The following is a 27,481-nucleotide window of genomic DNA, read 5'->3' as shown; positions in this document are numbered from 1 at the left end:
AGCTGTGGAGCGGGGAGGTCAGGGCAGCGGTGCAGGTGGGACACACAGCTGCATCCTGCAGCAGCACCCAATGGCTGCCGGTGCTGCCTCACCCAGCTCTTAAAGCAGCGTGAAGGAAAGCTTGGAAGGGACTGGAAGTCAAACTTTAGTAGAAAAAAAAAAAAAAAAAAAAAAAAAAAAAAAAAAAAAGACGATAAATTGTGGGGGTTTTTGTTGTTGTTCTCTATGTAGTTTGTGATCGTCATCATGCGATTTTCTATGGTAGGCTGAATCACAGTTGTCGTAATGCTTGAGACTGACGGTAAGTAACCGAGGATTGAAAAAAACAAACACCCCAAGCCGGTGGCTTTTCCAGTGAGGCACACTGTTGAGGACTCACACCGGGTTTCCCCTACAGCTGTTTCTCTGTAGGGCTCCCGCAGAGCAGCCCGGCCTCTCACGACAGAGGCAGACGGACTTGGACGGGCGTGTGGAGAGCGTGAAGCCCAACGCGTGGCTCCTCCGCGCCGTGCCGCGCCGCTCCACTCCCCCGCGGCGGCTGCCGCCGAGGCTCCCCATTCCGCGTTGTGATTTGCATGCCTCCTCTACTTCCTGCTGCAGAGCCAGTTCTGCAGCCTACCTGGGAGAGGAAGGGAGGCTGTCGTAAAAGGAGAAAAAAAAACGGCCGTGGAGGGAGAGCCGGCTGTGCGCAGAGCCCGCGAGCGCGTAGGATTCGCTCCAGCCCTGTCTCCTTCCCGCTGAGCTCAGGGCGAGCGTCCCTCAGCCCAAGGTAAGGAGAGCTGAAGACGCTGCGCTTCTCGGTCCTTGCCCGCAGTTAGCTGCTGACCCACTTTTGGCTCTCGGTGAATGGGGTTTTTTTGTTGTTGTCGTTTCCCCTCAGATTTCTCTCTCCCTCCCCTTTTTTCCCCCCCTTCTCTCTCGTTCTAACGATAGGCTGACTTTCACAGATGGTCACAACATGTTTCAGCCATTTCACTGCAGTCTGGTTTTTTTTGGTTGGGTTTTTTTTTTTGGTTTGTTTTCTTTTTCTGATCAGCCGAGTTTTGGGATAAGCGCTGGAAATGGACACGCCTGGTGTTGAAATGCAGTCCTATTTGCGTAGCTGCCTGGCAGTGCCTGTCAGCCAGGTCCCATCCCGCTCCCTTCCCACACGGCTGTATGAGCCCAGGGCATCTTATGCCCTCTGGCACAGAGCTGGGGGTGGCCATGGGGGCCTGGGCCTCACAGTGCCGGAGCAGTTCCGGATAGGCCCTCAGACCCACTGAGAGCAGGAGGAAAAGCAGGTTTCTGGGCCCAGCTTGCTCAGTACTCCATGGTGTTGGTATGGAAACGGTGGGAGCGAGCCGGTGGTGTCGCTTTTTAATTACAGTACGATCAGATATGTAAAAATGACTCTAATTTCACACAGTAGCTGTTTGTTTCAGGACATGGGTTTTGTGGGGCCGTGTAGTGAGAACTGTAGGTCTGGGCTTAATGATCCTCAGTTGCCACCGAGAGACCAGACCTACCCAGTCCTGCACAACCTTTGCAGGTTCAAGGCCTTGCCTGGATGCTGCTGTCGTCCACACGTGTGTGCCCATCTCATCAGCCCCACTGCCTTGTGGCAAAAAGCCTGTTGTTCTGCAGGTAGAGCCCAGGTGTATCCCCACAGCCCCCTGCGTACCCAGCCACTTACTGTTGGGCACAGCTGTGACCTCGTGCTGGGCAAGACCCTGGGAAATGTCCTGAGGCTGTGTCAGGTCAAGGAGATGAAGCAGCTTTTAGCACTGCAGAGGGCAGAGTGAAGGTGTCAGTATTGGGTCAGAGGCCCACAGAGACACCTGATCCCTCACTGATGTCGGCTTTCAAAAGCTTGTTTTCTCCTTCAGCAAACAACTTCAGGAATGTGCTCTTCCATTTCAGACAGGCTTTGAGTTTCCCTTTGCTCCCCTTGGCCACAAGCTGTGTACACTGCACAGGGTACGTGTGGCAGGGTCAGCTGTTGGGCAGCCTCTGCTGACTGTACAGCTGCCTGTGATACCCTCACTCACACTCTGAGGTCCTGCTGAGTACCAGCTATGTTTTGAAGCATATAGTACTTTTAAAAAACATTTATGTTTGTTGTTTTGTTGTGTTGTTTTTTTTTTTCCCCCTAATCTTTCAGAGGAAGGAAACAAGTGTGTGTGATGATGGTGTCTGTGTCTGTCAGTGCCCCTCACCACTAGCAGTGGCTTTTGAAGTTTGGCAGAGGGTCCGTGTCTGTGAGATGTACACATTTCTGTGCATTTCACAAAGCAAATGAGTGAGCGTGAGAAAGGCTGTTATCACAGCAGCTGAAGGAGACACGTCAGGTCCCTGTGTGTTCTCCACACACTCCCACCACCCACACACCCGGCAGCCCATGCTGCATAGGGCAGAGCGGTTAGGGGCAAGCACGTTAGCCTTCAAGATGCCAGAGATGTTCCCATATTAGGAACTAGATGCTCCAACGTGAAGTACAAAGCTATAGGAAAACAGGCTTTCGTGGTCCCCAAAGAGATTGGCTCCTCGTAGGGTGGTCCTCCCATACAACTCCACTCAGCTGCCCCCAGTTTTTGCCTAATGGTTATGTGCTTTTGAGATGTGGTGGGATTGTGGGATGTCCCAGTTTGGAGGTTATTTGGTGCCTATGGGAAATTAATCAGCATCAGAAATGGGCAGGAAATCATCTCTGGGAAGCAAATGCATTTTTTAAATGCCTGTAAGTGGCTGTCTAAGATATTGCAGACAATTTCATATGTTATAAGTACAGGAAAACTAGCGGGGAATTCTACCTATAGTTGAGATTCCTTGCTTGGATGCTTTCTAAGAGTGCTGCACTTCTAGTTTCTTAATTCTTGATGTTTACAGTTCCTTTTACTCGCATATCAGGGTGTATGCAGAGAGAGGGGAAGAGATACCAGTGCTGCAAAACAGAATGTTATATTTGCCAGGCAGGGAGGTGTGGCAGAACGTTGTCTTGTTTTCCTGGTGTAGGCAGACTTTCATGCTATGGCTGCAACCATGGCCAGAATGGAACAGGAATGTTGTTTCCATATCACTTTTCTTCTCTCAGAAGTTGTAAAAATAAACCTTACCTGCCCAAAGGAGTTTAAAGTCTGGACTCAGAACATGACATGTTGCTTTGGTCTTAACTGTGGAAGGTACCCAAGGAAGGGGGTAAGCATCCATGATGACAACAGCCCAGATGCTTTGTGGTAAAGTGAAACTTTTCAGCTTGGTTTTCCTTGGCTATGTTTGTTTAGGTTGTAGACTCAAAACAGCTCCAACATTTGCATTTAGAATGGCTTGGGTGGGAAGAGACCTCAAAGCCCACATAGCCCCAAACCCTGCTGTGGGCAGGGCTGCCCCTTCCCCCCCCCTCTCAGTTCAGCTGCCCAGGGCTCATCCAACCTTTCCTTGAGCACCTCCAGGGATGGGACACCCACAGCTTCTATGGGCAGTCTGTGCCAGTGTCTTACCACCCTCGGAGTGAAGAAGTTCCTTCTAATGTAAACATAACGCTTGCTCTTCCTGAAAGCGTTTGTCTCTGTTTTTGAGGAAAGTTAAGTCTGGTATCTCTGTAGGGAAAGCTGTGCTTAACATGAGCTGCTTATGCACTTAGACTTACGTGACCCCATCTCAGCGTTGGTTGCAATCTCGATGATGCGTGTATCCTCGTGACAGCTTGCAAGTTCTGCATCCAATTACTCCCATCTTACAGATGGATATCTGCAGCACCAGAGAGCTTAAATGATTCTGACCAAGTACATGGGAATTCTTTGGAAATGAAAAAGTTCCCATCAACCCCCAGCCTTTGTGATCACAACTTTGCCTTAATCTGAATCCAGGTTATTTCAGAAACATTAGAGTTGGTGAATAAAAGAACCTTCCCTTGCTGTGCACCAAGAAAGGTGAGATTCCTTTCTCATCCCAATGTTTTCTTTTTTACTAATGTATGCAAATAGAGCTTTGATCAAAAGAGTGGAGATGGCTTTACCCTGCTCTGAGAGTGGCAAGAATGCAGATACGCTGCACTGTAGATTTCCTCTTCTGTTCACTCACTGACAGAACTTTGCTAATTAGAAGCAGATCGATGGTTAATGTATGTGCTGGGATGGTGCATCCTGGTGAGCCTGGGGAATGAATGGGATGCCTGATGGATTTTGCAACCAAAGTAAACCTCAGAGATGAGCCTGGACCCAACACTCTTCCTCTCCCTGGGCAGCCCCTTGCTTCTTTCAGATGTCTCTTAGAGGAGTTTGGCTCTTTCTTCCAACTTGGCTTGTTCTCAGGTCTGTACACGCTGGCCTTCAGAAGAGTGTGTTCCCCTCCCGTTTTGCAGCTGTCTAGAGGTGGCTGTCACCAGTCTCATGCATGTCCAGAGAAGAGGCATTCGGCAGAACGGCACCAGCAACTCCCCCTCTGAGAAATGGAAGAACTCAGGGTCTGGAAAACATCACTGGAAAACTGGGGCAGCATTTGTGCCCACAAACCTGAGTCACTGCCTGGTGGGTCGGTGAGCACCCACCTGGGAGAGTTCTTGCTCATTCAATGCACACTGAAGAACCGCATGCATGAGGAGAGGAAGGAAGAGAAGGAAAATGGATATTTAAGGAGTTTTCTAAGCATTTCTGAGAGCAGCCCAGGCTTGGCCACTCTGTTCCTTTAGGAAAGGCCTCTTCTTTTTATTACAAGCAGGAATATAAGCAAAAGCTCCAGCTGGTTATCAGTAATCTCCTGCATAGTCATCGGTGCAGGGGGTATATTAAATTCTTGAAGCTTCCTGGCAATATCATGATCTGACTTGAAGCTGCAGTGTTGGTGGAAATGAGGTCGTGCATGATCTACATTCTTCAGTGGTCTCAGTGCCAGAAAAGGGATCAGACTACAGGTTTCTTAGGATATTTTAGTATGTTTACCCTAATTCTTCAACACTAGGGACTTAAGCAAGTTATTTTTCTGTTCGCTGCTTGACTGTACTTGCAAGATAAACCCTACAAAAAATTCAGAGGAGACCTAATGAAGCTGCAGAGCATGAGGCTACATAAAATACTGGGATAATGGCCTCAGTGTTGGGTCTTTTTCCAGAAGCTGAGGATCTTCAGCAGTGCAACAACAATGTCCTGACGCGCTGTTGTTGGCGGAGGAATGTTTCTGAATCATCTCTATCATTTCTAGCAGCGAGGGGATTTCTCCTGGGAATTCCCATCCAAATACTACTACCAGCATTGCTCAAAGCAGCGTGTCCCAGGCTTAACTTACCCTTGGGGCTGTCTCTACAGACAGAGCTCTGCTGTTCTGACAGCCTCTCTTGCCAAGCAGAGCTATTGAGAGAGGAGGAGGTTTGCAAAGTCGCTGCTCCTCCTTTGCGTTGATGTGTCTCTTCTAATGCCAAAGGTCCCTGGGTGCCTCCTGCCTCAGCCCCACAGGAGCAGGGCTCTGCATTGGTGTCAAAGCTCAGCCTTTGCTGCTCAGCTGCGCTGCGGCAAGAACTAAGCAAAACAATATTTAAAAAGCTAAAAGCTTTTCCAGGGAAATTTATAGCAGGTGGAATCGGGTCTCATTCCTGTCTGACCAAATTATTTTTGCTCAGATATATGGGGTAGTTTTCATAATGTTCAGCGCATGTTACACAGGAAGGAGATAAGGTAGTCATTTAAATATTACATTGATTTAAGTGATAAAGAGGGTTGTGTCCTTCTAGAGATCCAAACCAATAGGAAAAACATCTTAAAACTGTTTTGAAGTAAGCCATTTGAAGAGTTTGGTACCTCAGTAATTGTGGAATATCTTAATATCTTAGGTCTTAATCTCCCTCATCTGAAAGGAACAGTCAATACACCATATGAAAACCTGAAAATAATTCTGTACTTTTCCTGCCCGTGTTGTGCCTTGCACTAGGTTCACATAATCTCTGCGTGATCCATTTTGCAGATACCCATCGGTAACGATGGAACTACAAAAAGGCAAAATGCTTGGAAGGTTGGATCCTGCAGAAGAGTACAGTAACTCTTAAATCCCATCTGATGCCTGCTGAAGTCAACAGAGAGACCTCATTTTACTTCCCCAGGCTTTGGACAGAGTTCTTGGTTTCTCTGTAGAAAATCTATTCTTGACACAGAGCTAAACCAACAGCTTTTGGATGGAGAGGATCTGGATTCAACGTGGTTTCTAGCACTTTGATCTGACTGTTTCAGAGACCATTGAAGAAATGCCACTGTGTATCAGGCCTTGCAGATTTGCTCCTGAAATGCTGTGTTTGGATGTTTGCAATGAATTCTACCTGCTGGTAAGGTGCTCAGACAACACATGCTGCTCAAGGGGAGGAGCCATGCCCAGGTGCCTGCAGCTGAGCCTGCCCTTTCTGAAGAGAAACCAGCTCATTGGAGCTGCTCAATGAGGGAGTAAGAGTGTGCAGTATGAGTTGTGCCAGCTGAGCGCAGGACTCTCCCTTCTGTCAGAGCAGCAGCGTGTTTGCTGTGCTGGTGTAGTTAATGGCTGCTCAGAGGACTTGTCTACATGGGAAATTTTGCCAACATCATTATGCTGCTGTAATTATCCCAGGAAAACTCTCCCTGTGGATGTTCTTCTTATAATGTAAGATGTGTATCTGGAATCTGTGGTAGATCTTCTGCATAGGTGGGTTTTATGTTACACAAAGGAAGAATATTTACATTGCAGCCCAGCAGCTGCAAAGCACAATTTTTATCCTACTTCCCAGTAAATATTACGCTGAGAGTTTGCTGTGCCAGAGGTACTTTCAGAGGGGAATGCACATCATTTGACCTGATCAGCACAAACATAAAGCCTTGCTCTCGCCTCATGGGACTGGGCATGTTCTTTGCTTTTGTAGGACATGGCTGTGGGAGCTAGGGTAGAGGCTGGGACACTGCCTTTTACCTCTCTGTGATCCTGGTCAGTTGTTTTTAATGCTGTGGCTGTCTGCGTATGTTCTTCATTTGAACTTTCTGTTCAAGCTACTGTGTGACTGAAGCTGAATCCTTGATTCACTGAGATCTCCTCAAACATGCTGTGATTTTAATTTTCCTTACCAGGCTTTCAAGTCAGATGCTCTTGTCAAACACTGTCATTTCTGTTGCTGAGTGCTTAGACCGTTCTTCAGAATGCTCCTACTTGGGATTTTGGCTTTTTCTATGCGGTAGAGGGAAAACAGCTGGAGTAATGAGTCCCAGCCTTGTTTCTCTGTACCCCTTGTCAGGGGGTAGCATCTGGTGGGAGCAAGTTAATCTCCACCCCAATACCAGAGGATGAAGATGGCTGCCGAGATCAGCATGTTGACATCAAACGTGCTGATCTGTTTCTGTGCCAAAGTCTGTGGATCAAAGGTTTGGGTATGGGAAGTTGCATCAGTGCGTTGCTCTGCTGTGCTTTGGCCTTGGCTGCCTCCAGTGCAGGGTGAAGGACCAGGGATGTTTTCCACTTCCTGCTATAGTTCAGTGACCATCTGCTTGAGCTTCTTCCCTCTGTGATACCCGGTGACATACAGATATGGAAACTGATAATGAATGAACGTTGTGCCTACTGGTTCACCTGTGAACTTCAGGAGTGTCACAGAGCCCTTTCTGAGCAGCCCAGCAGGCTGGGTAGGACAGAGAACACTGAAGAGAAGTTAAACCATGCTTGCGTTTTCCAGAGGTTATTTTTTTTACATCCAGCAGTGTTTTGTTTCAACATAAATGGGGTGCTGTGTGTAAGCCTGCAGTAAGGCTTGTACTTCTCGTTCCAGTGGGTGAGTATGGCAAGAGCACATCACTCACCCGTCATTGCTGCTGTCATTCTAAGCAAAGGTGGAGTAGAGGCATCTGTCATCAGGGATTGTTTGGCTGAGCCAAATTTACTGATGGTGTCCCCAAAGGGAAGGGAGGATTTTGATGTCTGGAGCCCAAAGTCATTCTGAAGAATGGGAAAAAAAAATAATCCAAACAGTAACCAAAGCCTCTAAATTGTCTTATAATTCTCAGTAGTTTGAAATAATAACCGTGTTATAATAGAATGGATTAACTGGTTTGATAAAATAAGCAGCATCGTTTGGAAGCCAGCTGTGGATTTTGAATTGCTCAGCTAGGTGTGCAGTGAAGTTCAGATCCAAGGGATCACTACAAAGCTATTATTAGCAGGTCTGGAGTAAAATGTGGCACATGTTTGTATTCCTTGGAATATGCCTGAGCCAAATCTCCGTACTTACACAGCCTTCTCTTTTTTCAGATGCAGAAATTACCTATGAGAGACAGTTCATGTGCTTCTTTTTCCCCTTGTCTCAGCAGGAACAGTAAGATTCAGAAATCCCATAAAACTGTTCTACAAAATGTGATTTCCAGAGCTCTAACCGGTATTTCTTTTCCAGTCCCTGAGATAGAGTTATTTTGGGATTATTGCTTGTGTGAAATGTACCATCTTCACATTTCTCTTCTTTTCCAGTTTGCTGGAAAATTCTGACCTTGCAGCACGGCGGTTGACTCCCATTCTGGTGTGACTGTAAAACTGGGAAATGGCCTCTGTGTCAGGTTAGTCCTGATTATAACACTGTGCTGCCTGCACTCCAGCTAACCCCCTCCTTTACTGCTTTGCCAAAAATTTCTACCTGCCCTTCAAAGAAGAACTTAACGTGAATACGAAGAATGCATGCTGCTCTTCAGTATTCCAACTGACAGCCACTGATAATAGGCACTTTTCTTTCTGGAGGCAAATCTATAGCGTTTCTTCTTTTTTCAGGCACTTTTGTGAGCCGAAGCATACCGGTGGAAGTGGATGAATCCATGCTGTATTCCCCATTTCCTGAACCTGTCTTGGAAGAGGCTTCACAGCCTTCTGTGGAGAATGTGGAGGATGAGGAGTGCCAGAGACCACGTGCCAATCCAGCACATCTCTGCAGAGCGCTGGCGCATCACCAGCTGGCCATGGGGCCGGACAGCAGGCTATGGTCAGAATATACCGATCCTGATGGATGTGGGCGCTTCTGTTCCCCCAGTGAATCATTACTGGAAGTAGTTCATTCCAAGATGCATCTTTTAACTATGGACAAATCAGGCATGCAGCCAGGACCACTGCTTTCAGCCGATACCAACTCCAGTAAGTCAGAGCAGAGTTTGCGTGATGCTCCTGAGGACTCTTTGGAGGACAACAACAAAGGGAGTTCATGGTCACAGCAGCCTTCAGGAAACAAACTCCCAGCAGAGCTGGCAACTGAGGACACAGGTTACAACTCCCAGTCCCAAGACATCATGGGTGTCAGGCACCTGGAGCTCCCCTTACCACTTGTGTCCATGGTGAACCCCCAGGACCTCCCAGGACCACTCATCTCCAGAGAGTTTTTTGGACCTGAGCCTCAGCAGCACCCCAGGTGCCAGCACTTGCCCCATCCCAACCCTTCTGCGCAAGCCCATGGCTTCTGTGGGCACCATTATATGGCAGAGCAGAAACTGCACGGCCCATGTAAGTAGCACCGCTCACCATGGAGGAGGTTTTCTGGGGGCACTGCGGGCATCATTCACCGAGCTGGCATATTCCTACTGTATTTCCTTTGCAGCATGCAATTATTAATGAGTAAACAATTATTTGCGGTCCATTTCAGATTTCCGGGTTTTAGGGTTATTCAGCCAGGCTGTCTGATGCAGAACCTCTGAGCCAGATAGAAAGTTAAAGAGCTCGCAGTTACTCATCAAATAAAGGCTAATGATTTTGCCTAGAAACTAGCCGTTGTCAGTCATGCTGAGCACACACAGCCTTCTGCCTGCTGTTATTTCATATTCTAGTCATTTTCTTCCTCCTTGCATCAGTCATTCTGCAGCCTCCTCTATTGACTTAATTCCTGTTGTTTCCCTGGATTTCCTTGCTCCTGCTTGGATCCCCGAGGTTGAGATTTCCTGCCAGAATCAGGATGGGTGGTTACCCTTGATCTCTTTAAAGAATATCTACCAGCTCTATGAACAAACTAATGCATGTGTTTTATTTTCGTATGAAAAGAGCTTGACATTCATCAACCTCATTTTTTCTATTGTCAGCTGAAATGAAAGCTCATTACTTAAAATGGACCCCGCTCAGCTGCTGGTGATTGTATCACTGAGCGCTGATGTGACTCAGTCAATATGGGTGTTTTGGCTCTTGGAGGCTACGAGGCGGTTTACAGTCTGCTATTAATTAGTATTCCTTTTCAGTCTCCGAGATTTTTATCTGTTATGAAGTGAGCTTTGAACATCCAACAGCAATATCATTGTTTTCATACAATTTATATTACATTAGGCTCAGGAGACCTCGACCAGTTTGGGGCTCGCTTTGTAATAAAAAGCTGTAGGCCTGTGCTGATAACCCTTCTTTCTTAACCTTCTGTTTACTCTGCAGCATTTATATTACATCTGTTTAAAGAGTTTTCTCATTCCAGTAATGCACTATAATTAAGTATATGAGAGCTGGAGTATCAGAGCTGCAGTTTTCACCTCTGATCTCGGCCCTTTGTACTGAGGAAGGGGGCTACAGATGGACTTTCATCAGCAATTACTGCTGAACATTTGCAGAACAGCCTCTGCTTTTCTGCCTGTACCTCCTCATTTCAGTTCAGGTTTGTGCAGAAGAGGAGCTGGTTGCGCAATATTTCTCACCGTTTACCTCCTCTACATGTGGGCATCGTGAGAAACGGGACATTTACCGAATGAGGTCATTTGTTTCAAAGCAGGAGCTCTGAAGGGCTTCCTTTAGAAAAAGCACTGGTGTTTCAACCGTATCCAGAGGGCATAAAGAATAAAATAAACTCAGATGGCTGGAGCAGATTTGGTCAGGACCAAGAAGCTGGCAACTGCACGCCTGTTTCTCACTTGCCTGGTATGGCATAAATCACCTCCTGACAGCTCCTTGTGTTGCAGATAATTGCTGGGCAGTGGCAGCCCACAACAAAGCCGTGCAGTTTGTGTGTTGCAACACGCCCCTCCCAGGCTGTGTCAGTGGCACGGATTGCGCCTGTAGGCTCTGAACTGGTTCTGGACACCTGCTATTGGGGATACAACAGCAAAACTACCTCTGAAGGCAAAGAAATCCTCACAGCAACACTGCCTAAGCAGGGACCATTTGTTCAGTTATTCGTATATGAAAACTGCGTGTGTGTGTGTGTGTGTGTGGGCATGCCTGACTGTGCTGTGCCTCTGTGCAGCAGTGCTGGCAGCCATTAAAACACTACAGTGTCAAACATGTCCAAAGGGCACTGGTGGAACTTGCACCAGCCTAAAAACCTGCAAACCATGCTGAAACTCCACGAGACCTGCCAGCTTTCCTAGAGCTGCTCAAGAAGAACCTTTGAGCAGATCCTGTTTTCATTTATATTGTTCTTCCAGCCTCGTTCACCCTCTCCTGTTAGAATATATAGAAAGGGACAGGAAAATCTCCTAAAAGAATCCAGCAAATAAGATGTTGCTGACTCACAGTTCCATCAGAAATCTCTTTGTAACGGGGAGGGTTGGTTGGTTGGTTTTAAAGCGCTGGCTTCTGGAACTGCGTGGTTTCATTAAAGCTTTGCTTTCTTTTATTCCTCCTTATTTATTTTTTTTTTAAATAAGTGCTGGTGGCTGCTAGGAAAAGGAAAGCATGACACCAAAATAGCTAAAGGGATTTAAAAAAACAATCTAAAGGGGGTGGTGGGGGGGGGGGGAAGAGCATTTGAGCATTGCAGCTTTCAGAGCCAGCTCATAACACCATAATCATGCAGTGCTAATAAGCCCTGCCAGGCTGGACTTTGATCTGCACACAGCAGCTTGAAAGTGTGCAGAGCTGCTGCCTAATGAAAACTGCGAGCAGAAAGACTGGGAAAAAAAAAGTAGTTTTCCCCATTTGGGAAACAAACAGCTTACATTGCTTTCTCTTTCAATTTATGCCAACAGTTCCACTGGACACTAGCTATTAAACAGCATTACGTGTGCACGGCCAGCAACTGTGAGATTTTTCAGTATTACTTGAGCAAAATTGTTACGTTGGGTTTCCCTGCAGCCTCCTGGATGGCAACTGGACCAGCAGCGGGACCTTAAAAGGTCAGCCAGGCAGAACATCCATACCAAGTGGAATAACAACCGGAGAGATTATTTTTTTCTCTTTTCATTTACAATAATCACAGCCTGTTTAGCCTTACTGTAGCAAACTGATTTGTTCCAGGATTTTGCATCTGCTTCTATGAGAGTGTTTGGATGATTCATTTTCTCAAGTCATCACCAAAGAGAAATTAAAAAAAAATAACCAACAACAAAACCACTGAGCCATCTTAAGTGCAGGGACGAAGCAGCCCTCGGTGTTTAACTGTCAGTTGTCCCAACAGCACAATCCGCAGCCGGAACCTGAGCCGTGTCAGATGTGAAAGGGGCAACTTCGAGCTGTAAATTACCTCTTAGGCTTCCTTCTTTCAGTCTAAGACTCCTGCAGATGCCTCAGACCTGCTCTGTTTCATTAGAAATGAAGGAGGATGCGCCTGGAAAGGACTAAACACAAACTGAAGCAAAAATGTGTTGGCTGAAATGATAGTTGCTGCCTTTATTTTCTCACCTTCCCAGATGGCAGAGCTCCTTACCAGCATTTTGCACATACATCGCAACCGCTCCCTCCTGTTCCTGGACCCTGCGTGAGAGTTATCCGCCCAGCCCAGCAAGTCATCCCCAATTACTCCAACCTTCGTGCTCCCAAGGGCACCACCGAGCGACCTCCGCAGAGGCTGTGCTCCTCCCCTGGTCCTCCTCGATTCCTGTGAGTACGCCTTGGGGCCTGCGCGCATTTGAAGCTCCTCTAATCCGATTCTGTGGGCTTTGTACCGTGATTCTGAAGCCTTGTAACTTTAGCATGCCGGGGCTGAGGGGTACATGCGAGGTGCTGGGTAGCTTCCTTCATTTGCTACTTTACACGCAGCAAGGGCCTGACCTCACCCTGAAGGACTTCAAAGGCAGTTACCTGATATGTTGTCACAGCGTACCGAGAAACGAGCGTGCTAAGGAAGATAAATGCTTGAAGGTTAAGAGATGAGGGGCTGAAAATATTTCAGTTGAAACTTTAGAGCTCTCCTGCTTGAGAGCAAAGGTCAGTTTGGGGGCTCGCTGCAGACTTCAGCTCTGTGGTGCGCCAGCCTGGGAGCCTCAGTCACTGGCTGTCAGCAGTTTCCTTCTTATCACTTCTGTAGTGTAGAGAAAAATGGAGAAAGCCTTGTCTGACACTGATAGATCTCTCCAGTGCATTCTGCAGCATTTTCCATGGTTTCTCATGTAGTAGTAAAACACGTCATATCTCTTTTCAGCTGGGGCCTTTTGACTATTTTTCTAATAGTAATTTCCCATGCTTCTAGTCTCCCTCCCATTTTAAGCACGTCATTAACAAGCATAACCTATGAAGGGTTTTCTCCAAATTCAGCTGCTGAAGTAAAAAAGATGTTGGCACATCTGAAAAGCAGACCATTTTTATTTAAATGCCAAAGTACTGTAAAGGTGTTAAACTTACAGGCATCCAAGTTTGGGAATCATATCGTTAAAGTTGAAAAAAAAAAGACCTCTAAGGTCATCTAGTCCGATCACCACGTGTACCCTTGTTGTGAACACCTCCAGGGACAGTGACTCCGCCACTTCCCTGGGCAGCCTGTGCCGCTGCCTCACCACTGTTTTTGACAAGAAATTGTTCCTAATATCCAACCTGAATCTCCCCTGGTGCAACCTAAGGCCATTACCTCTTATCCTTTCACTGTTACCTGGGAAAAGAGGCTGACCCCTACCTCAACACAACCTTCTTTCAGATGGTTGTGAAGAGCAAATGTCCACATATGTGGCATTATCTTCACAGAAGACTGAGAAAATGGGAAGGACTAAACAAGATGGACAGCTGAAATACTGCACTGCTCCGGCCTGTGAAAAGCAGGGGGCTGCAGCAGAGATAATTGTGATAAAATATTTGAATGAAAACATAGAACCTCTGAGGTACAGCAGATATCCTTTGCATTAGTGAAATTTATAATCAGACCCTTAGTTTTTGGCATATTTGTTAGGTAAGGAGAAGTTTGGGGAGGATGTGGAAATTAGCCACAGGGTTGTTTTTGTGGCCTGTGATGAGGTATGCGTTGCTTTTCTTGGTGCTTTCTTCTGCAAAAGAAAATACCTGGGGCCTAACCTGTGGCTGCGTTGCTGGTGTTTGTGTGCTGGTTCCAGGAACAGCAGTTATGTGATGGTAATATTTGCCTATAGAGCATTTTGTAACAGAAAACATCTGTACCAAAATGAATAAACCAGATCTTAATGTGACAACAGAGAACATGCTGTGACCAGACTGTCATCATTCATTTAAGGAAGGCAAGGAAATAAAAGAGAGTGGGCTTGATTAACTAAATATCGCTGCTCTGTGGGGAAAAGCCCTCAGAGAAACCTAGCACTCATCCAACAGATGCAGTCCAGCAGATTCAAACTATGCCTCATGTAAAAATCGCTGTGAATTCTCCTTTCTGTTAACTCAAACTGTGAACCCAAAGCGTAGTGAGACAAGAACTGCTAAGCTTCCTAAAATCATTTTCTTTCTATGTATTTGTTCAAGTAGAGCAGATATTAGGCAAGATTGCCGCAGGTCCAGAGCACAGATTCCCAACATGAGAAACCTTTGTCGGGTCTGCTGTTGCTGGTCAAGAAGTTGAACTTTTTCCCTTTATCAAAACTTTTGAGTTTTGTCCAAAACTGGAACGGCTCTAGGCTGTACCACAGCTGGAGCTGGAGTGCCCTGTGCATCTGTTTTCCTGCTCCTTGTGCCATGCCTCCCATGCAGCACAGGACATTCAGATAGCAGCTGTGCCTTAAGTAGCTGAGTTGCCCTTTAGACAATGGGAAGAACATGTCCAAGTGCCGTTCTGCCCCAGTACATGTGTAACATCCACTGAACAGCATTATTTCTAGCTCAGAAATACTCTTTGCTTCTGTTAGTTGCAAACTGAGCACGACTCAGCTATGAGGTACTTTTATTCCTGTGACTGATGTTCCTTCTGCAATGAGCTGTGTCTCATGGTAGACTGACACCAAGGTATTGAGGGCTCAGATTTAAAAAAAATGCCCTAATAACTAAGTAGAAATGCCAGGCATGTTTTCAAGAACTTTACTGAGCTAATACACAAAGTTCTTAGTGTGTGGGGAAAAAAAAGAAAAGAAAGAAAGAAAATACCTGAAAAGAAGCAACTTATGTCCTTACTTGCTTTTCTTTGCAGAAACCAGTTGTACAACCAGCTACCTAACGGCCAGCTGCCCCAGAAGGCATGTGGCCCAGATGAAGCATGTTGTTGTCCTTCTGACTATTTTCCATCTCCAGCTGCTGTCCCAAGACCTCTCAGTAACCCTGCAGCCAAGGGAACTCTGAGAACCAGCAATTTGCCGGAAGAGTTGCGTAAGTGGTTAGCAAATTTGTACTGTGTGAGATCTTACAGAGCAGCCTGACAACTTTAGGTGGGAAAGCTCCAGGGGTTGAGGTGGGGGCAACAACATTAAGACACAAAGACAGTGAGAAAAAGAAAATACTGGATGTCAACACATCCGTAGGGTGTGAGTGTTCATGTCTGGTGGAGTGGAATTATTCCCTTGAATCCTGAAAACTTAATTGTCATTAATTGCTTGTTATTTTGTTTACAAAAAGTAAATACTGTTTAGATTATTCTCATGACTTCTTGCTAAACAGAATGTCCCTTTGAGGCAGGAGGCACTGGAGCTTACAGTAAAAGACTAATAACAAACAAAGCCCCAGGGATGAAGTGTTTCTGCCTGTCCCAAACCAGACAAAAATGCCAAGTCTTGACCTCAGTTTCTCCCTGACCTGGTTAGAGGAGAGGCCTTTGGGTCGAGAGCCCACAGCAGGGTCTGCACAAGCTCCTGCTAAGGTCTCTTCTCTGCCTCCAGCCCCCCAAACCCTTCCACTCTCCAACTCCTGTAGGAAAGTCTGGTCTCAGAAGAGCTGGCTTCCTGCTTAACGCTGGGCTGGAGGACCAGTGGGATATACCATAACTAACATCCCCTCATAGCTCTGCAGAGACCTGTGTTTTTCCTTTATTCGTCTTCTTTTTTTTTCTCAATAAACGATGCAAAAAAGCCCCTTTCAAAGCCCCACGTTGCATCTTTCTGGCCTGAAGGACTGGAAACACAAATTTCCCTTTGGAAACACAAGTTTCCAGTTGTGTGTAAGTTCCAGTTTATCAATCAGAGTCCCCAGGTAAAGGCGTTACTTGACAAAATGGTGTCAACCAGAGAGTACATGGCTCTTGAATTAGTAAGAAAACTCCTTCACTGTTGGCAAAGGCAGTTGAAGACATTGCTGTCCTCGGCTTTCTGGCCTGTCCTACACAGGAGCTGATACTGCTGTGAGGAGAGGCTGGGCAGCATGTGGGAGGGCTCCTCTAGCTCTCAGCTGGAGGTCACAGCTGGATAGCTGGAGCAGTGAGATAGAGCTCAACCTCACGAACGTGAAAGGGCTGGGGGATGGGAAAAGTTTGGTTTGTACATTCGTTTTGTAAATAATTTGCAGACATATATGTGGGCAGAAGCCACAGCACAGTGGGAAAGGAAGGCTGTGAAGGTCTGACTCTTTGTATGATGTATTTTAATGCATTGCTTGTTCATATGGACTCTCTCTTAGGCAAGGTCTTTATAACCTACTCTGTGGACACAGCGGTGGAGGTCATGAAATTTGTGAACTTCCTGCTTGTAAATGGATTTCAAACAGCTGTAAGTGTACCTTCCAGAGAAAATGACAGTCAACCAGGGAAGGAAAGAGGCATTTTTTAAAAAAGCAGAGGGCACACGTGTTCCATTTAAATGCTTTTCTGTTTATCGTTGTATTTTGTAGATTACGGAGGCCACGAATGGAAGAGCTGGCCTGGGTTTTAGAAGTTGTAACTTAATGATTTGCCATTTCATTTGCTAATGTTTTAACTGAGTTCTATACTTTGAAATGTCTTTTAATAATGACCCTGGAAAACTGCATTTAGTGACACCAGATGGGAAATAATAGCAGGGTTTTTTTTCTTTCTGTGAGCTATTCCATTAACATTGTCTCATATTTGATCTGAAACACCAATATTAAAATAGGCCACTTCTCACGTTCATCCCATCCTAGCGTCTGTTCTGAGATGCTGTTACATCGTCGGTTCTTCAGATGTGAATACCTTTCTGCTGAAAGCACATCTAAAATGGGTGTGTTTCACACGGCTTAATGAAATAGTCCATCTCGTGGTTTCTTTGCTTTGTGACACGTTTAAAGAGGGTTCAAAAAACACTGGCCTGAAAAGATCTGTGTCCTACTGTCTGATCCTGTGAACGGTCCAGGTCTTCATTTAACCTCTTGTGAGTTTGCTTCTTCATAGCTGCCCCCTCAAAGGAGAGATCCCATAGAGGCTCTCGTATTCAGCATTCATCAAAATGTTGATTCATATTTTCCTTTTCCAAGCGCATATGCTATCTGACCCCTCAGCCTTCACTCTGGCTTCAATTCAGGAAAGCATTTAAGCAAGTGGCTATCATTAAACTGAATGAAACTCAGTGGGGGTTTTGCCCATGCTTATTTATTTTCGCGAATCAAATAATTTTTCCGGAGACTGAAATTGTACTTCTCTCCAGCAGTTTTGTACTATGGCCAATTCATAAGAAAGCTCTGGGCATCATGGAGGTACGGAGCAGAAGGCTCATTAATAGCACCTCTGTTGGGCGGACAATTCTTGGTGCGTGCTGCAGAAAAATAAATACTGCAAAATGGCCGCAAAGCAGGGAAACAAATACGTTGGGAAGAAAAAACAACCCTTGAGAGTGGAACATAATTCTTCTGTCACAAGCTTGGAGAAGTTAATAATTACTCCATTGGTCATGGTCATTGACTGCCAGTTTCTGGGCTTACTGAGTGTGCAGGGAAGTGAGCGGTGATGGTCGTATTCAGTGCTAGGAAGTCCTCCATCTCTCTGCTCAGTCTAAAGCCTAGATTCTGCGTCCGGTGTCAGTGACCTGGCTGACCTCCCTCCACACACTTCATGCAACGTGAAGTTAAAACTTGACGCTCAGTGTATATACTTGCAGCCAGAAAATAGTGGAGCTTTGCAACTATGCAGATAGAGAAGCTGGGCAGCTCTCCACTTTCATGAGGTGTTTATACAGAGAGGAAAAAATATCCAGTTCAAACATTTTCAGTATGTAATGTATAGCAACAGAGGTTATTGTTTGTTCCAGTAAGTAAAAATGTTGAGAGTGTGGGGGCTGGCACGATTCTGGACTGCAGGGAAAAGGGGAGAAGTTGTACATGCATGTGTGTGTGTGTATGCATTTGTGTGCATGTGATGTTCTTTCCTAAGGAAAGCAGGCATGCTTGTTAGAAACTAGGGGAAGAAGCAGGCACCTGGGAACTTCTCAGTGGCACCGAATGGGGAGGAAAGGGAAAAGGATGCTCACCACAGACTTTCATTCTCTTGCAGATCGATATATTTGAAGACACAGTACGAGGTATTGACATCATAAAGTGGATGGAACGCTACCTAGGTGATGTATGTAACAGCAATTTAACTTTGTTCACAGCAGAGGTGACCTGAGGAAAATCTTCCCAGCCCAGTGCTGTTTCCCTTTAGGGGTTTCAGCAGATCACCTTAGCTCAAATACATTACCATGCAGGCATGGTGTCTACTGCGTGCACAGTGGGGCCTCCACTGTGGCAATGCAGCCGTGCATTTTGGGACTTTTGCCAGGACAGATTAGGCATAAACTCACCATGTATAATTGAGGTACTGAAACTAGACACCACGGTGAATTTGGTTTTGCCAAGAACATCATTAACACTTAAACCAGCAGAACTCCTATGGGACTCCTGCACAATCAGTAGGAGAAAATGGGATGTACAGAGAGCAATTCCCCCCGCCATGTATGGCTCTTCCTCCTCTGGCTGCCTCCCCCCAGAGATGTCTGTTTTCCTGCTCTGACTACAGAGGCAGTTTCCAGCTTCTAAACCTTTACACAAACGAGCAAGGAAGGACTGTTAGGGCAGAAGCAGGGGGATGTGTGCACCCAGGAATGTCTCTGCAAACCCTCAACATCTGTAAGTGCTTACATGCACGTCAGGCAGAAGCAAAATTCTGGAGTATGTTAAGTCAGTACGAGGGATAATGACTCTTTACCGTTTTTGACCCTGTGGTGGGGCAAATTCCCTTGATATTGCACAGAAGGAAAGAGTTAATTAGGTGCCAGGCTGACTGGGAGCCACATACTTGGAAGCCTTACAAAGCCTGATGTGGCTGGGATAAAAGACAGGCCCTAGGTAAACAAAAGTAGGCTTTCATCTGCTGAACCTCTTCACTGGCCCACCATTAGGGAAGAGAGAGATTTCCCAGATAGGAAGGACAGCCCCTCAGTGGAAACTTGAGATCAGCAGGGGACCTGAAACTGAACAGGTCACAGCATAGGCAAGGAGCAGCGCTTTCAGCCCATTGCACAGAGGGATGGAGCTGCCACGTACCGCTAGGCCTGCGCAGGCCACAGCCCAGCTCTGCGCACCTGACCTCTAAGGGACGAGCAAGAACTGTTCCCGTTCCTGCTACTGAAGGCCCCAGGGGCAGTTTCCACAGGCAGCCACCTTCAGTGTCTTTATGTATAGAAAGCTGTGGTTAAGAAGATGCACTTTTGCGTGAGATGTTGGAAAACATTATAAGATAACTTTTCTGTGTATGTACATACACACACTCTGGGCTGATAAAAAGTAGCTTTTTATTACAGGATTCCAACTGGAAGCTGGAAACTGTTAATATATCTCCTGCCATTTGGTTTTTCTATATCATGCGGTCTCGAGAAATAAAGAGGAGAACGAGTGTCTGAGTTCTCCTGCATTTCCTGCCAGAATGAATGAGATCCTCTCACGTTCGCCAGGAACATAAAGATCACTTAAAACACAAACTGGCAGATTTCCGATCTGCCTCCACCAAACACGCTGCGTTTCCCAATTTCATAAGAGTGCTTTTCTCCCTAACAGAAGACGGTGATGATAATCATAGCAATCAGTCCAAAATACAAACAGGATGTGGAAGGGGCTGAGTCCCAGCTGGACAGGGATGAACACGGCTTACATACTAAATACATCCACAGGATGGTAAGCAAGGACATGCATTTGCTGCTTTACAAAGACTCCGTCTCTTCTTCTGAAAAGACAAATCTGTCTCCAAATGGCAGGTTCTTGCTTTGTTTCCACTAATCTCCATAGTTAAACACCCCCCTTTGGAATTCATTAATCCTCCCTCTCATCAGCTCCGTATGCTCATTAACATCTGCTAAGAGGTTCAAGAAAGAAAAATCCTATTAAACACGCACATCTCATTCTTCCATATTCTTTATTGTTCCACGTTGTATTCTTCCTTCGCCTTCTCGAACCCACGCTGCCCTGCCATACAGCCCTGGGCACAACCTGATCTAACGCTGCCTGGCCTTCCCCCCTGCGGACCAGTCCCTATCACTTTGTATCACTTCAGCCATGCTGTAAGTGGGGTCTTCTCTGGGGCAGCACTAAAGCTGGCTGAAACGCAGGATTGCAAGTCAAAGAAAGGTCAGAGCTGCAAAGGGAGGGCCCTGGTGACATAGGGTAGCAGGGGATTGCTGAAGGACATGGGACCTATCTCAGCAGTCTGCAATGGGATAGAGAGCTCAGAATTGTCTGCAGAGCCACGCAATTCATCCTTTCTCCTTGGGTTTGCCGTTTCCCTCCTTTCTCACTCCAGGCCGATCTCCCAGTTTAGTCCTGCAGTCCAGTGTCTCAGAAGCTGGCACCAGCAGATGAGCTCACCGCAGAATTGCGTTCTTCTCACTGCTCCTGGGAGTCTGTGCCTTGTTATGCCAGTGTCTTGGGGACATGGGGACAGGCCAAGCCCCAGCTCAGACAGGGAACTGGGACACAGGGGACGGGCTGGGGCCTAGCTTGAATACAGACAGTGAACGGGGGCCTTAAGCTATGCTTCACTGGTTCTAGAGGGATTTCATGGAACTGAAACTGCAGCTAAAACCACAATTATTTCATACCACAGAAGTAAATGCTCAAATGTTGACAGATCTTTCCTGTATTCTTTCCTTTCCTGTATCCTGTAGTAAAGAAGAATCAGATTAAGTGGCCAAACAAAACGATACCCAGAGTCCACCAGCATTAGATCAGATCACTTAAGAGAAGAGCAGTTTAAGTAAGCAGCGAATGTTTTTATGCGTAGGATTCAGCTGCATGCAAAGACGATGCAACACAACCTTCATGGCAATAAATCTGGCAATTTGTTCTGTTGTAGATGCAGATTGAGTTCATACAACAAGGGAGCATGAACTTCAGATTCATCCCTGTGCTTTTCCCAAATGCCAAAAAGGTAACATACGCGCGTGTATATATATTTGTCAGATCATTAGACACGTATTATTTTGATCTCAGTGCACCAGGAGAAACCTTAAAACTTTTCTTGGTTCTTAATATCCCACTGGTAATATTCCAGCTGTATTTTACGTGAGAAGTTTACAGTTTTATGTATGCACAAATAAAGGCGTTTCATCTGCAGGATAAATCAGTACGTAAACGTATTTCTGATGATGAATGTGTAACTAAAACTCAAACTGTCTCGAGCACTGAAAGAATTTCAATGGAGAGAGACCGTCTATCCAGCAAGCATGCTTTTTGTATTAACCCTTTTGTAATTCTGTCCAGATGTAATGCTGATGAGTGGGATGGGGGGAGATTTATGGCTGATGTGAAGTGAGGATCTGGAAAAGGGTGGGTTGAGAATATAAAAATAAAGGGGATCATAAATATTAAAGTGCTAGGCCATTGCCTGAACTTTGATGGGCCCATCAAAGGCAAACAGTACGGCTTTTTAGGACTTGCAGCTTCGTTTGCCTTCCTTACTGATTCATTGGAGAGGAAGAAGTTCACAAGGCAATAGGTTGCCTTACCCTTCTTCCTCACGCTGAGGGAACCTGCTGGGTTTTTACAGGGTCAGAAAAGCTAAATGGCTTCAGTTATCGTTGAGAAATGGCATTCTTCCTCCCACTTGTAATGGATATTCTTGTTCACTTTTCATCACTACAGTGTGCGCTGTTGGGTGGCTGTCGCGTTACCCCTAGGTACAGCTGCGTTTTGGAGGAGGGATTTCAGGTTCTTTATATTTATTCGACTGCCCAGAGTTTGTATGCTGACATTTCTACAGTACTGTCACAGAGTGAGGTAGGGCTGCGAAATCCCACAGCACTTGTGGATTTTAGTGTCAAGTAACCTCAGAAGTCTGAAAACACGTCCCAGTGTTTGTGAGATTCTTTGGAATGAGCGCTACCCCTGGTATTTTATGTCATTCCGCCTCCTTCACAAACATTGCCGGTCTGTTACTTGCATTAACTGTGCAGAGCTCAGCGATGGGACAGGTGGGAACTGAGCAGACCAAAGGCAGTGACTGGTTTAGTGTTTTCGGTCAGCCTGGGGGCAAAGGGCAGGGCTGCTCCTGGCCTCAAGGGCTCCTGGACTGCCTGCTGTGTGAGCAGGCCCTGTGGCCCACAGCCACTTGGCACAGTGAGACTGGGGCCACAGGGACAACTGGCACACAGGGTGCTAAGAGCCTTCTTTGGGCCTCGAGGCAGACACAAGAACAATAAACTTATGTTAGTTTTGGCTGAACTTTATGTGTCAAAAGACTATTTAGCATATAGGAGCAGCCCTCGGATAGTGAACAAGGAATTTCCAGGGCTGGTTGACTCAGCTGCTGCTATGAAAGCAGCAGTCCCCAGGCAGCCTTCCTGCCTATCACTCCACAGTCCACATCACCCTTCAGCTTTTCCAGGGCCGCCTGTCTCAGCTGAATTATGTAGAGCAGCATTTTCTGTTGCTGTTCAGGCTTGGTCCCTTTGCTCACGCTTGTCTTTGGTGGACCTCTGCCTCCCATTGCACTAGTTAGTCGAGACGTGACTGAGGACAGCCGAGGTGGTGGGCACAGCAGCCCTGGGGGCTTGGACGCACTGCAGTGACACAGGCAGCCAGAGGTTAGGTACCGATGCTTGTAAAACCTGCACCATTCCAGGGGTGAAAAATGCCATATATATATACAGTCAGGTGATTCATTTTGTCTTTTTTACCCTCCCCTTTCCTCTTTGTGTTCAAGTACTGTTGTAGCTGGCAGTGGGAAAGAGCAGAGAAGCAGTTTGGGAGGTTTCATTTGGGAACGTGGATACTAGCTGAGTTAATCTCATCTGAAGTACATCATAAAGCACTGATGGTATGTGAAAGCTAGCCGACCTCCAACGGGAAGGGATCTGCGTGAGCCAAAGAATGTTCATCAGGAAATTGAATAATGAGGGGAAAAAACATGACACACAGTTAAGGTGGAACTGGCATTTCCAGCTTCCCATCACACACCGATAGAGGAAACCTGGGTCTTGCTGGTTCAAGGCTTGCATCACTGCCTGGAGGACTCGGCTGTGAGTGCCCCAGGATGACTGCTGCTGGCAGAGCTGTGAGCAGAGCTGCTCTGAGGCATGGCTCAAACCAGGCTTCACGACACAGCCCTGACTGCACGGCCCTACCCTTGGCACTGACACACTCTGCCATGTTCCTATTACACCGATCCATAAAGTTATCAACCACTCTTTCTGCAGTGCTCCTCTCTGCTAACAGATACAGATCTGAATTTAAAGCAAGGTTGTAACCCTTTTCCCATTACTCTCTGATCTGGTATGACAGCTGCTGTCACGTGCTGAGGGAAGAGACACAGCTTGACAGAATCCCCTTCTAGTTTTCTCCACTCTTTCTGGACCCAAATAACACACCTGCCCTGCACACCTTATGTTACAATTACTGCCTGGGTTGTTGAGTGCCAGCACTTAATGCACCGACTTCTCTGTGGAGGACACTCAGTGCAATTGGCTGCAGGACCAGCTCTGGCAGACAGCCCGCAGCCCGTCTCTGGGCATAGAGTGCCTCTGTTGTTATATCCCCACTTGCCAGCTTCTTACTTACCATCCATTTCTCACACTAATTTCCATCTTTCTGAGCTTAACTAATGATTTCCCGTGTGGACTTATATCACATGCTTTGCTGAAGTCCAGGTGGACTGGGTCTCCTGCATTTCCTTCCTTCAAAATAATGTAGTTTCTCATCAAAGACAAGCAGAGGTCTCATTCGTTAAACCTGTGCTGCATTTTGTCACAGCTTGGGAACATGCTGCCCTGTTAAATAATGGGTCCAGAGAGCAAGTGCTAGAAGCCTTGACTGCTAGCTGATTACCTCGGAGTCACAGAATGGTAGAATCCTTAGAATTGGACCTTTAAAGGTGATCTGTTCCAACTCTCCTGCAGTGAAACAACCTTACCTGCTTGCTCACTCTGGCTCTGTGCAGGTTCCTCCAGCAACGGCTCTCCTAAAAGATATGTCCATCTCCGCAGTGGGCATGAGCTGGTTTTGGTAAAGGCTCAGCCCTTGACCCTCTTATAATTAGGGATAAGAATACAGCCCTCCTCACCTCCACATCCACACTGTTTGTACAGAAACCTCCCAGGCTATGAAGACAGGGGAGCGTGGGGCTGAGCAGGCGACTGTCCCTCAACCCACCACCACAATGCAGGGCCATGGCGGCCCCAGCTCCATGATGCTAACAGGCACCGGCCAGCCTGTGTGACATGCTGGGAGTCGGGAGGTTGTCTGCTCATCTGGAGAGGTGTGTTAGCCTCCCCTCGCACTCAGCACTGGACTCAGGAGATGGCCAGAGGACACACAGCTTGGCAAAGCAGCACAAGGGGACAGGACTCAAGAAAACCACTGGGATGAGAGGAGCTTCCCTGTGGATTCTTAGGGTTGAACACGTTGTGTGGATCCCTCAGCAACTGAGGGAGAAACACGGTCTGCAGCCTGGTAGGGGCACCAAAGTGTGCCCTTCTTGGTGTTTATTTTCAGGAGCCCTTTGAAGCCTGTCACTGAGATCAGAATCTCTTTGAAATATGGTGAAATCAGCCAACACGATGGCAGTAAGGAAAGAGAGACAGGCAAGCTGTGAGATCGTACGGAGTTCATTTATTTAAGAACCCAAATACAGTTCTGAGGCCAAATTAAAATTTCTTGTTGTTACAGAAAGTGTCTAGAGCAGACAGAAGGAAATCTTGCTTGGCACAGTCTCATGGAATCTGCAGAATGCTGCTAACAGATTCAGGAGGGCTTATGGGACTTCACTTCTTTCTTGTCTTTCAGGAGCACGTGCCTACCTGGTTGCAGAACACTCACATTTACAACTGGCCAAAGAACAAGAAGAACATCCTCCTGCGGCTACTGAGGGAGGAGGAATATGTCGCTCCTCCAATAGGACCTTTACCAACGCTCCAGGTTGTGCCGCTATGAACATTATCTCCTGAAGTGCACGAGAAGCGGTTGCTGAAGGGTTGCTTTTGGCAGGGAGCCGGCACTCTTCCAGATGGCTCTTTTTGATGACAGAAGACACTCTTTCTGCTTAAGGAATTGGTCGTCTTGGGTAGCTCAGGCTCAGCTTGTTCTCCACCACGTTAAACATCTATTTCTGAAGCTGATGGGGCAGAACCCCTTTCCCCTAGGTTTTTAAAGAAGCTGCAAGTGGAACGAATGCCCAGCTTTATTTTAACATCTGTTTTTAACGTACCCCTTTATTAGTCGATACAGCAAACAAATGCCAGAAATAATGTTGCAATAAGCGTAAAATAAAAATGGCGCCCTCCTTTTTGCTCAGGGTTTCTTTATAGATATCCCTGCCTTGTACAGCGTTATCGGACAGTTGATTTGTACACGCACTGTTAAATATATTTGCCTTTTGTAAGGCTACCTTGTACATTGCGTCAGTTTTTATTATTGCTGGGAACGACGAGGAACGGGAACTGTTGAGTAACACAAGTTTTACTTAGACCGCCTTGCACAGAGGCACTGCCTTCAATTAGAAGACTCTTGGATCTGAAGTTCCATTTCCTCAGAGCACGGCCCCTAACACCTTCAGCATGTTACAGCAACAGTCCACAAAAGGACAGCTCAATGTATTGCTGCGTGTGCAGTCAGTACCATGGAATGCTGAAGTACTTTTATAGTGGGCCTTTAGCTCCATTGCTGCTCTTCATCCCTTATTTGAAACAGAGCACGTCAAAGAACAATTGCCATTTGGAAACCAGCGGTTGTTAAGAGAAATAACACTGACTCCTACAACTTGTATGCAGTACGGAACAATACAATAATCAAAGATGTTGGAGAGCCGTGGGGTGCTGGCAGCCGAGAAGGCTCAGCAACTTCACATCTGCTGAAGTCTGAGCGTGTTTTTGCAGAGCACATAAGAACAACTTTGATGAGGGTTCTTTTCTGAACTGCTTTAACCTTGCTGAGATAACAGCCCTGTTGGCTTGAAATCCCGCAGCCCTTATTGTTAGAGTAGGCGTACAAGAACCTCCTGCTCTGGTGCAGAGCACTCGGTGCCTGCGCAGCACAGGCTCTTTCCAAGATCCTCTTCCACTTTATTGTTTGTTACAGAGTGACCCAAATACAGCTTCATGACAAAGTAAATGTGTTTAGTTCTCTGGAAAGCCAATTAAGCAGAAGCTGATACTCCTGTTACGTTGCCCAAAATATTTAATTAGCTCTCCGTGAAGATCGTGCCAGTGTGGTATGTCAATACAGGATGTGCTTCGTGGTGCTCGTGAGAAACGATTACAGCACTGTATTGCAGATCCCCTCAGCATGGATTTTCCTTTTGCATAAAGAGTTACAGCTGCCTCAGAGAAGCAGGAGAAGGGTGGATCCACTGTTGTCAGACCTTATAATTCTCATTGTGGTGTTTGCTGTGCTTTTCCCCAGTTTCTACAGAGAAATACCACAGCCCAGCAACCAAAAGAGGCTCCTACCCAGCATGCTGGCAGTTCCCTGACAAGGCACTATAAACTTTTATTATGCAGCAGCACTTCTTGCTATCTACACGTGGGAGAACAGGGAGGGGGTGTCCCATTTTTTCCATATGATAAAATGAAAAGCTGAGTTTCCAATTAAGAAAATAACTTTCTAAAACCATGACAGAAATCCTCCTTAAAAGGTCAACGAAGTGAATACAAAGGCGAGGGGGAGGAGGGGGACTTGGTTACCTAAACACTGGCCTTTAGGGTCACTGTGAGTGCTGCACAACTTGAAGCTCAGCTTCCAAGTGCTGGTCTAGGAAACGCAACTTTCTTGACGTGCTGCTGCTTATCTGCCACTGCTGAGTGGCTGTCTCAGGTACTTTCACAGATCTAAAGTATTTTAACAAAAATAATTCCGGGACTCAAAACATAGATTTAGTAGGAATGTGTTTGAGGGAGAACAGACGGGCTGAGGGCCTTGAGTTTGGAAATGCGGGATGTCATTTGGCAACAAGACCATGGCAGGAGAAGTTGAACACGCAACCAACTGGGCCAGGGAAATCCCAGCAGGAAATAAACCCAAGGGCAGGCACGTTCAGCATGGAATGATGATGATTCTTGTTACT

At 46.4% G+C, this 27,481-nt stretch overlaps 1 protein-coding gene and 1 long non-coding RNA gene across 3 annotated transcripts in view; one reads left to right on the top strand and one right to left on the bottom strand.

Annotated features, from left to right (window-relative positions):
- The first annotated feature begins 181 nt into the window (after positions 1-181).
- TRAF3IP2 (TRAF3 interacting protein 2) lies at positions 182-25,812 on the top strand. Its single transcript, XM_072332935.1, has 11 exons — positions 182-301; positions 398-769; positions 8,440-8,525; positions 8,734-9,453; positions 12,546-12,735; positions 15,212-15,387; positions 16,627-16,715; positions 18,449-18,517; positions 19,990-20,106; positions 21,281-21,355; positions 25,207-25,812. The coding sequence occupies exons 3-11, from the start codon at positions 8,510-8,512 to the stop codon at positions 25,351-25,353; spliced, it is 1,599 nt and encodes a 532-aa protein (XP_072189036.1). The 5' UTR covers positions 182-301; positions 398-769; positions 8,440-8,509; the 3' UTR covers positions 25,354-25,812.
- The window catches only part of LOC140250292 (uncharacterized), a 32,188-nt gene continuing 29,719 nt past the window's right edge, over positions 25,013-27,481 (bottom strand). Inside the window, exon 3 of one of the 2 annotated variants that reach the window (XR_011903130.1) lies at positions 25,013-27,481. This is a non-coding gene — a long non-coding RNA (uncharacterized lncRNA). The other variant, XR_011903129.1, reaches the window with a different exon arrangement.

Source organism: Excalfactoria chinensis, chromosome 3, assembly GCF_039878825.1.
Source record: "Excalfactoria chinensis isolate bCotChi1 chromosome 3, bCotChi1.hap2, whole genome shotgun sequence".
Classification (NCBI taxonomy): domain Eukaryota; kingdom Metazoa; phylum Chordata; class Aves; order Galliformes; family Phasianidae; genus Excalfactoria; species Excalfactoria chinensis.
The sequence above is the reverse complement of the archived record's forward strand: the minus strand, read 5'-3'. Positions and strand labels throughout refer to the sequence as shown.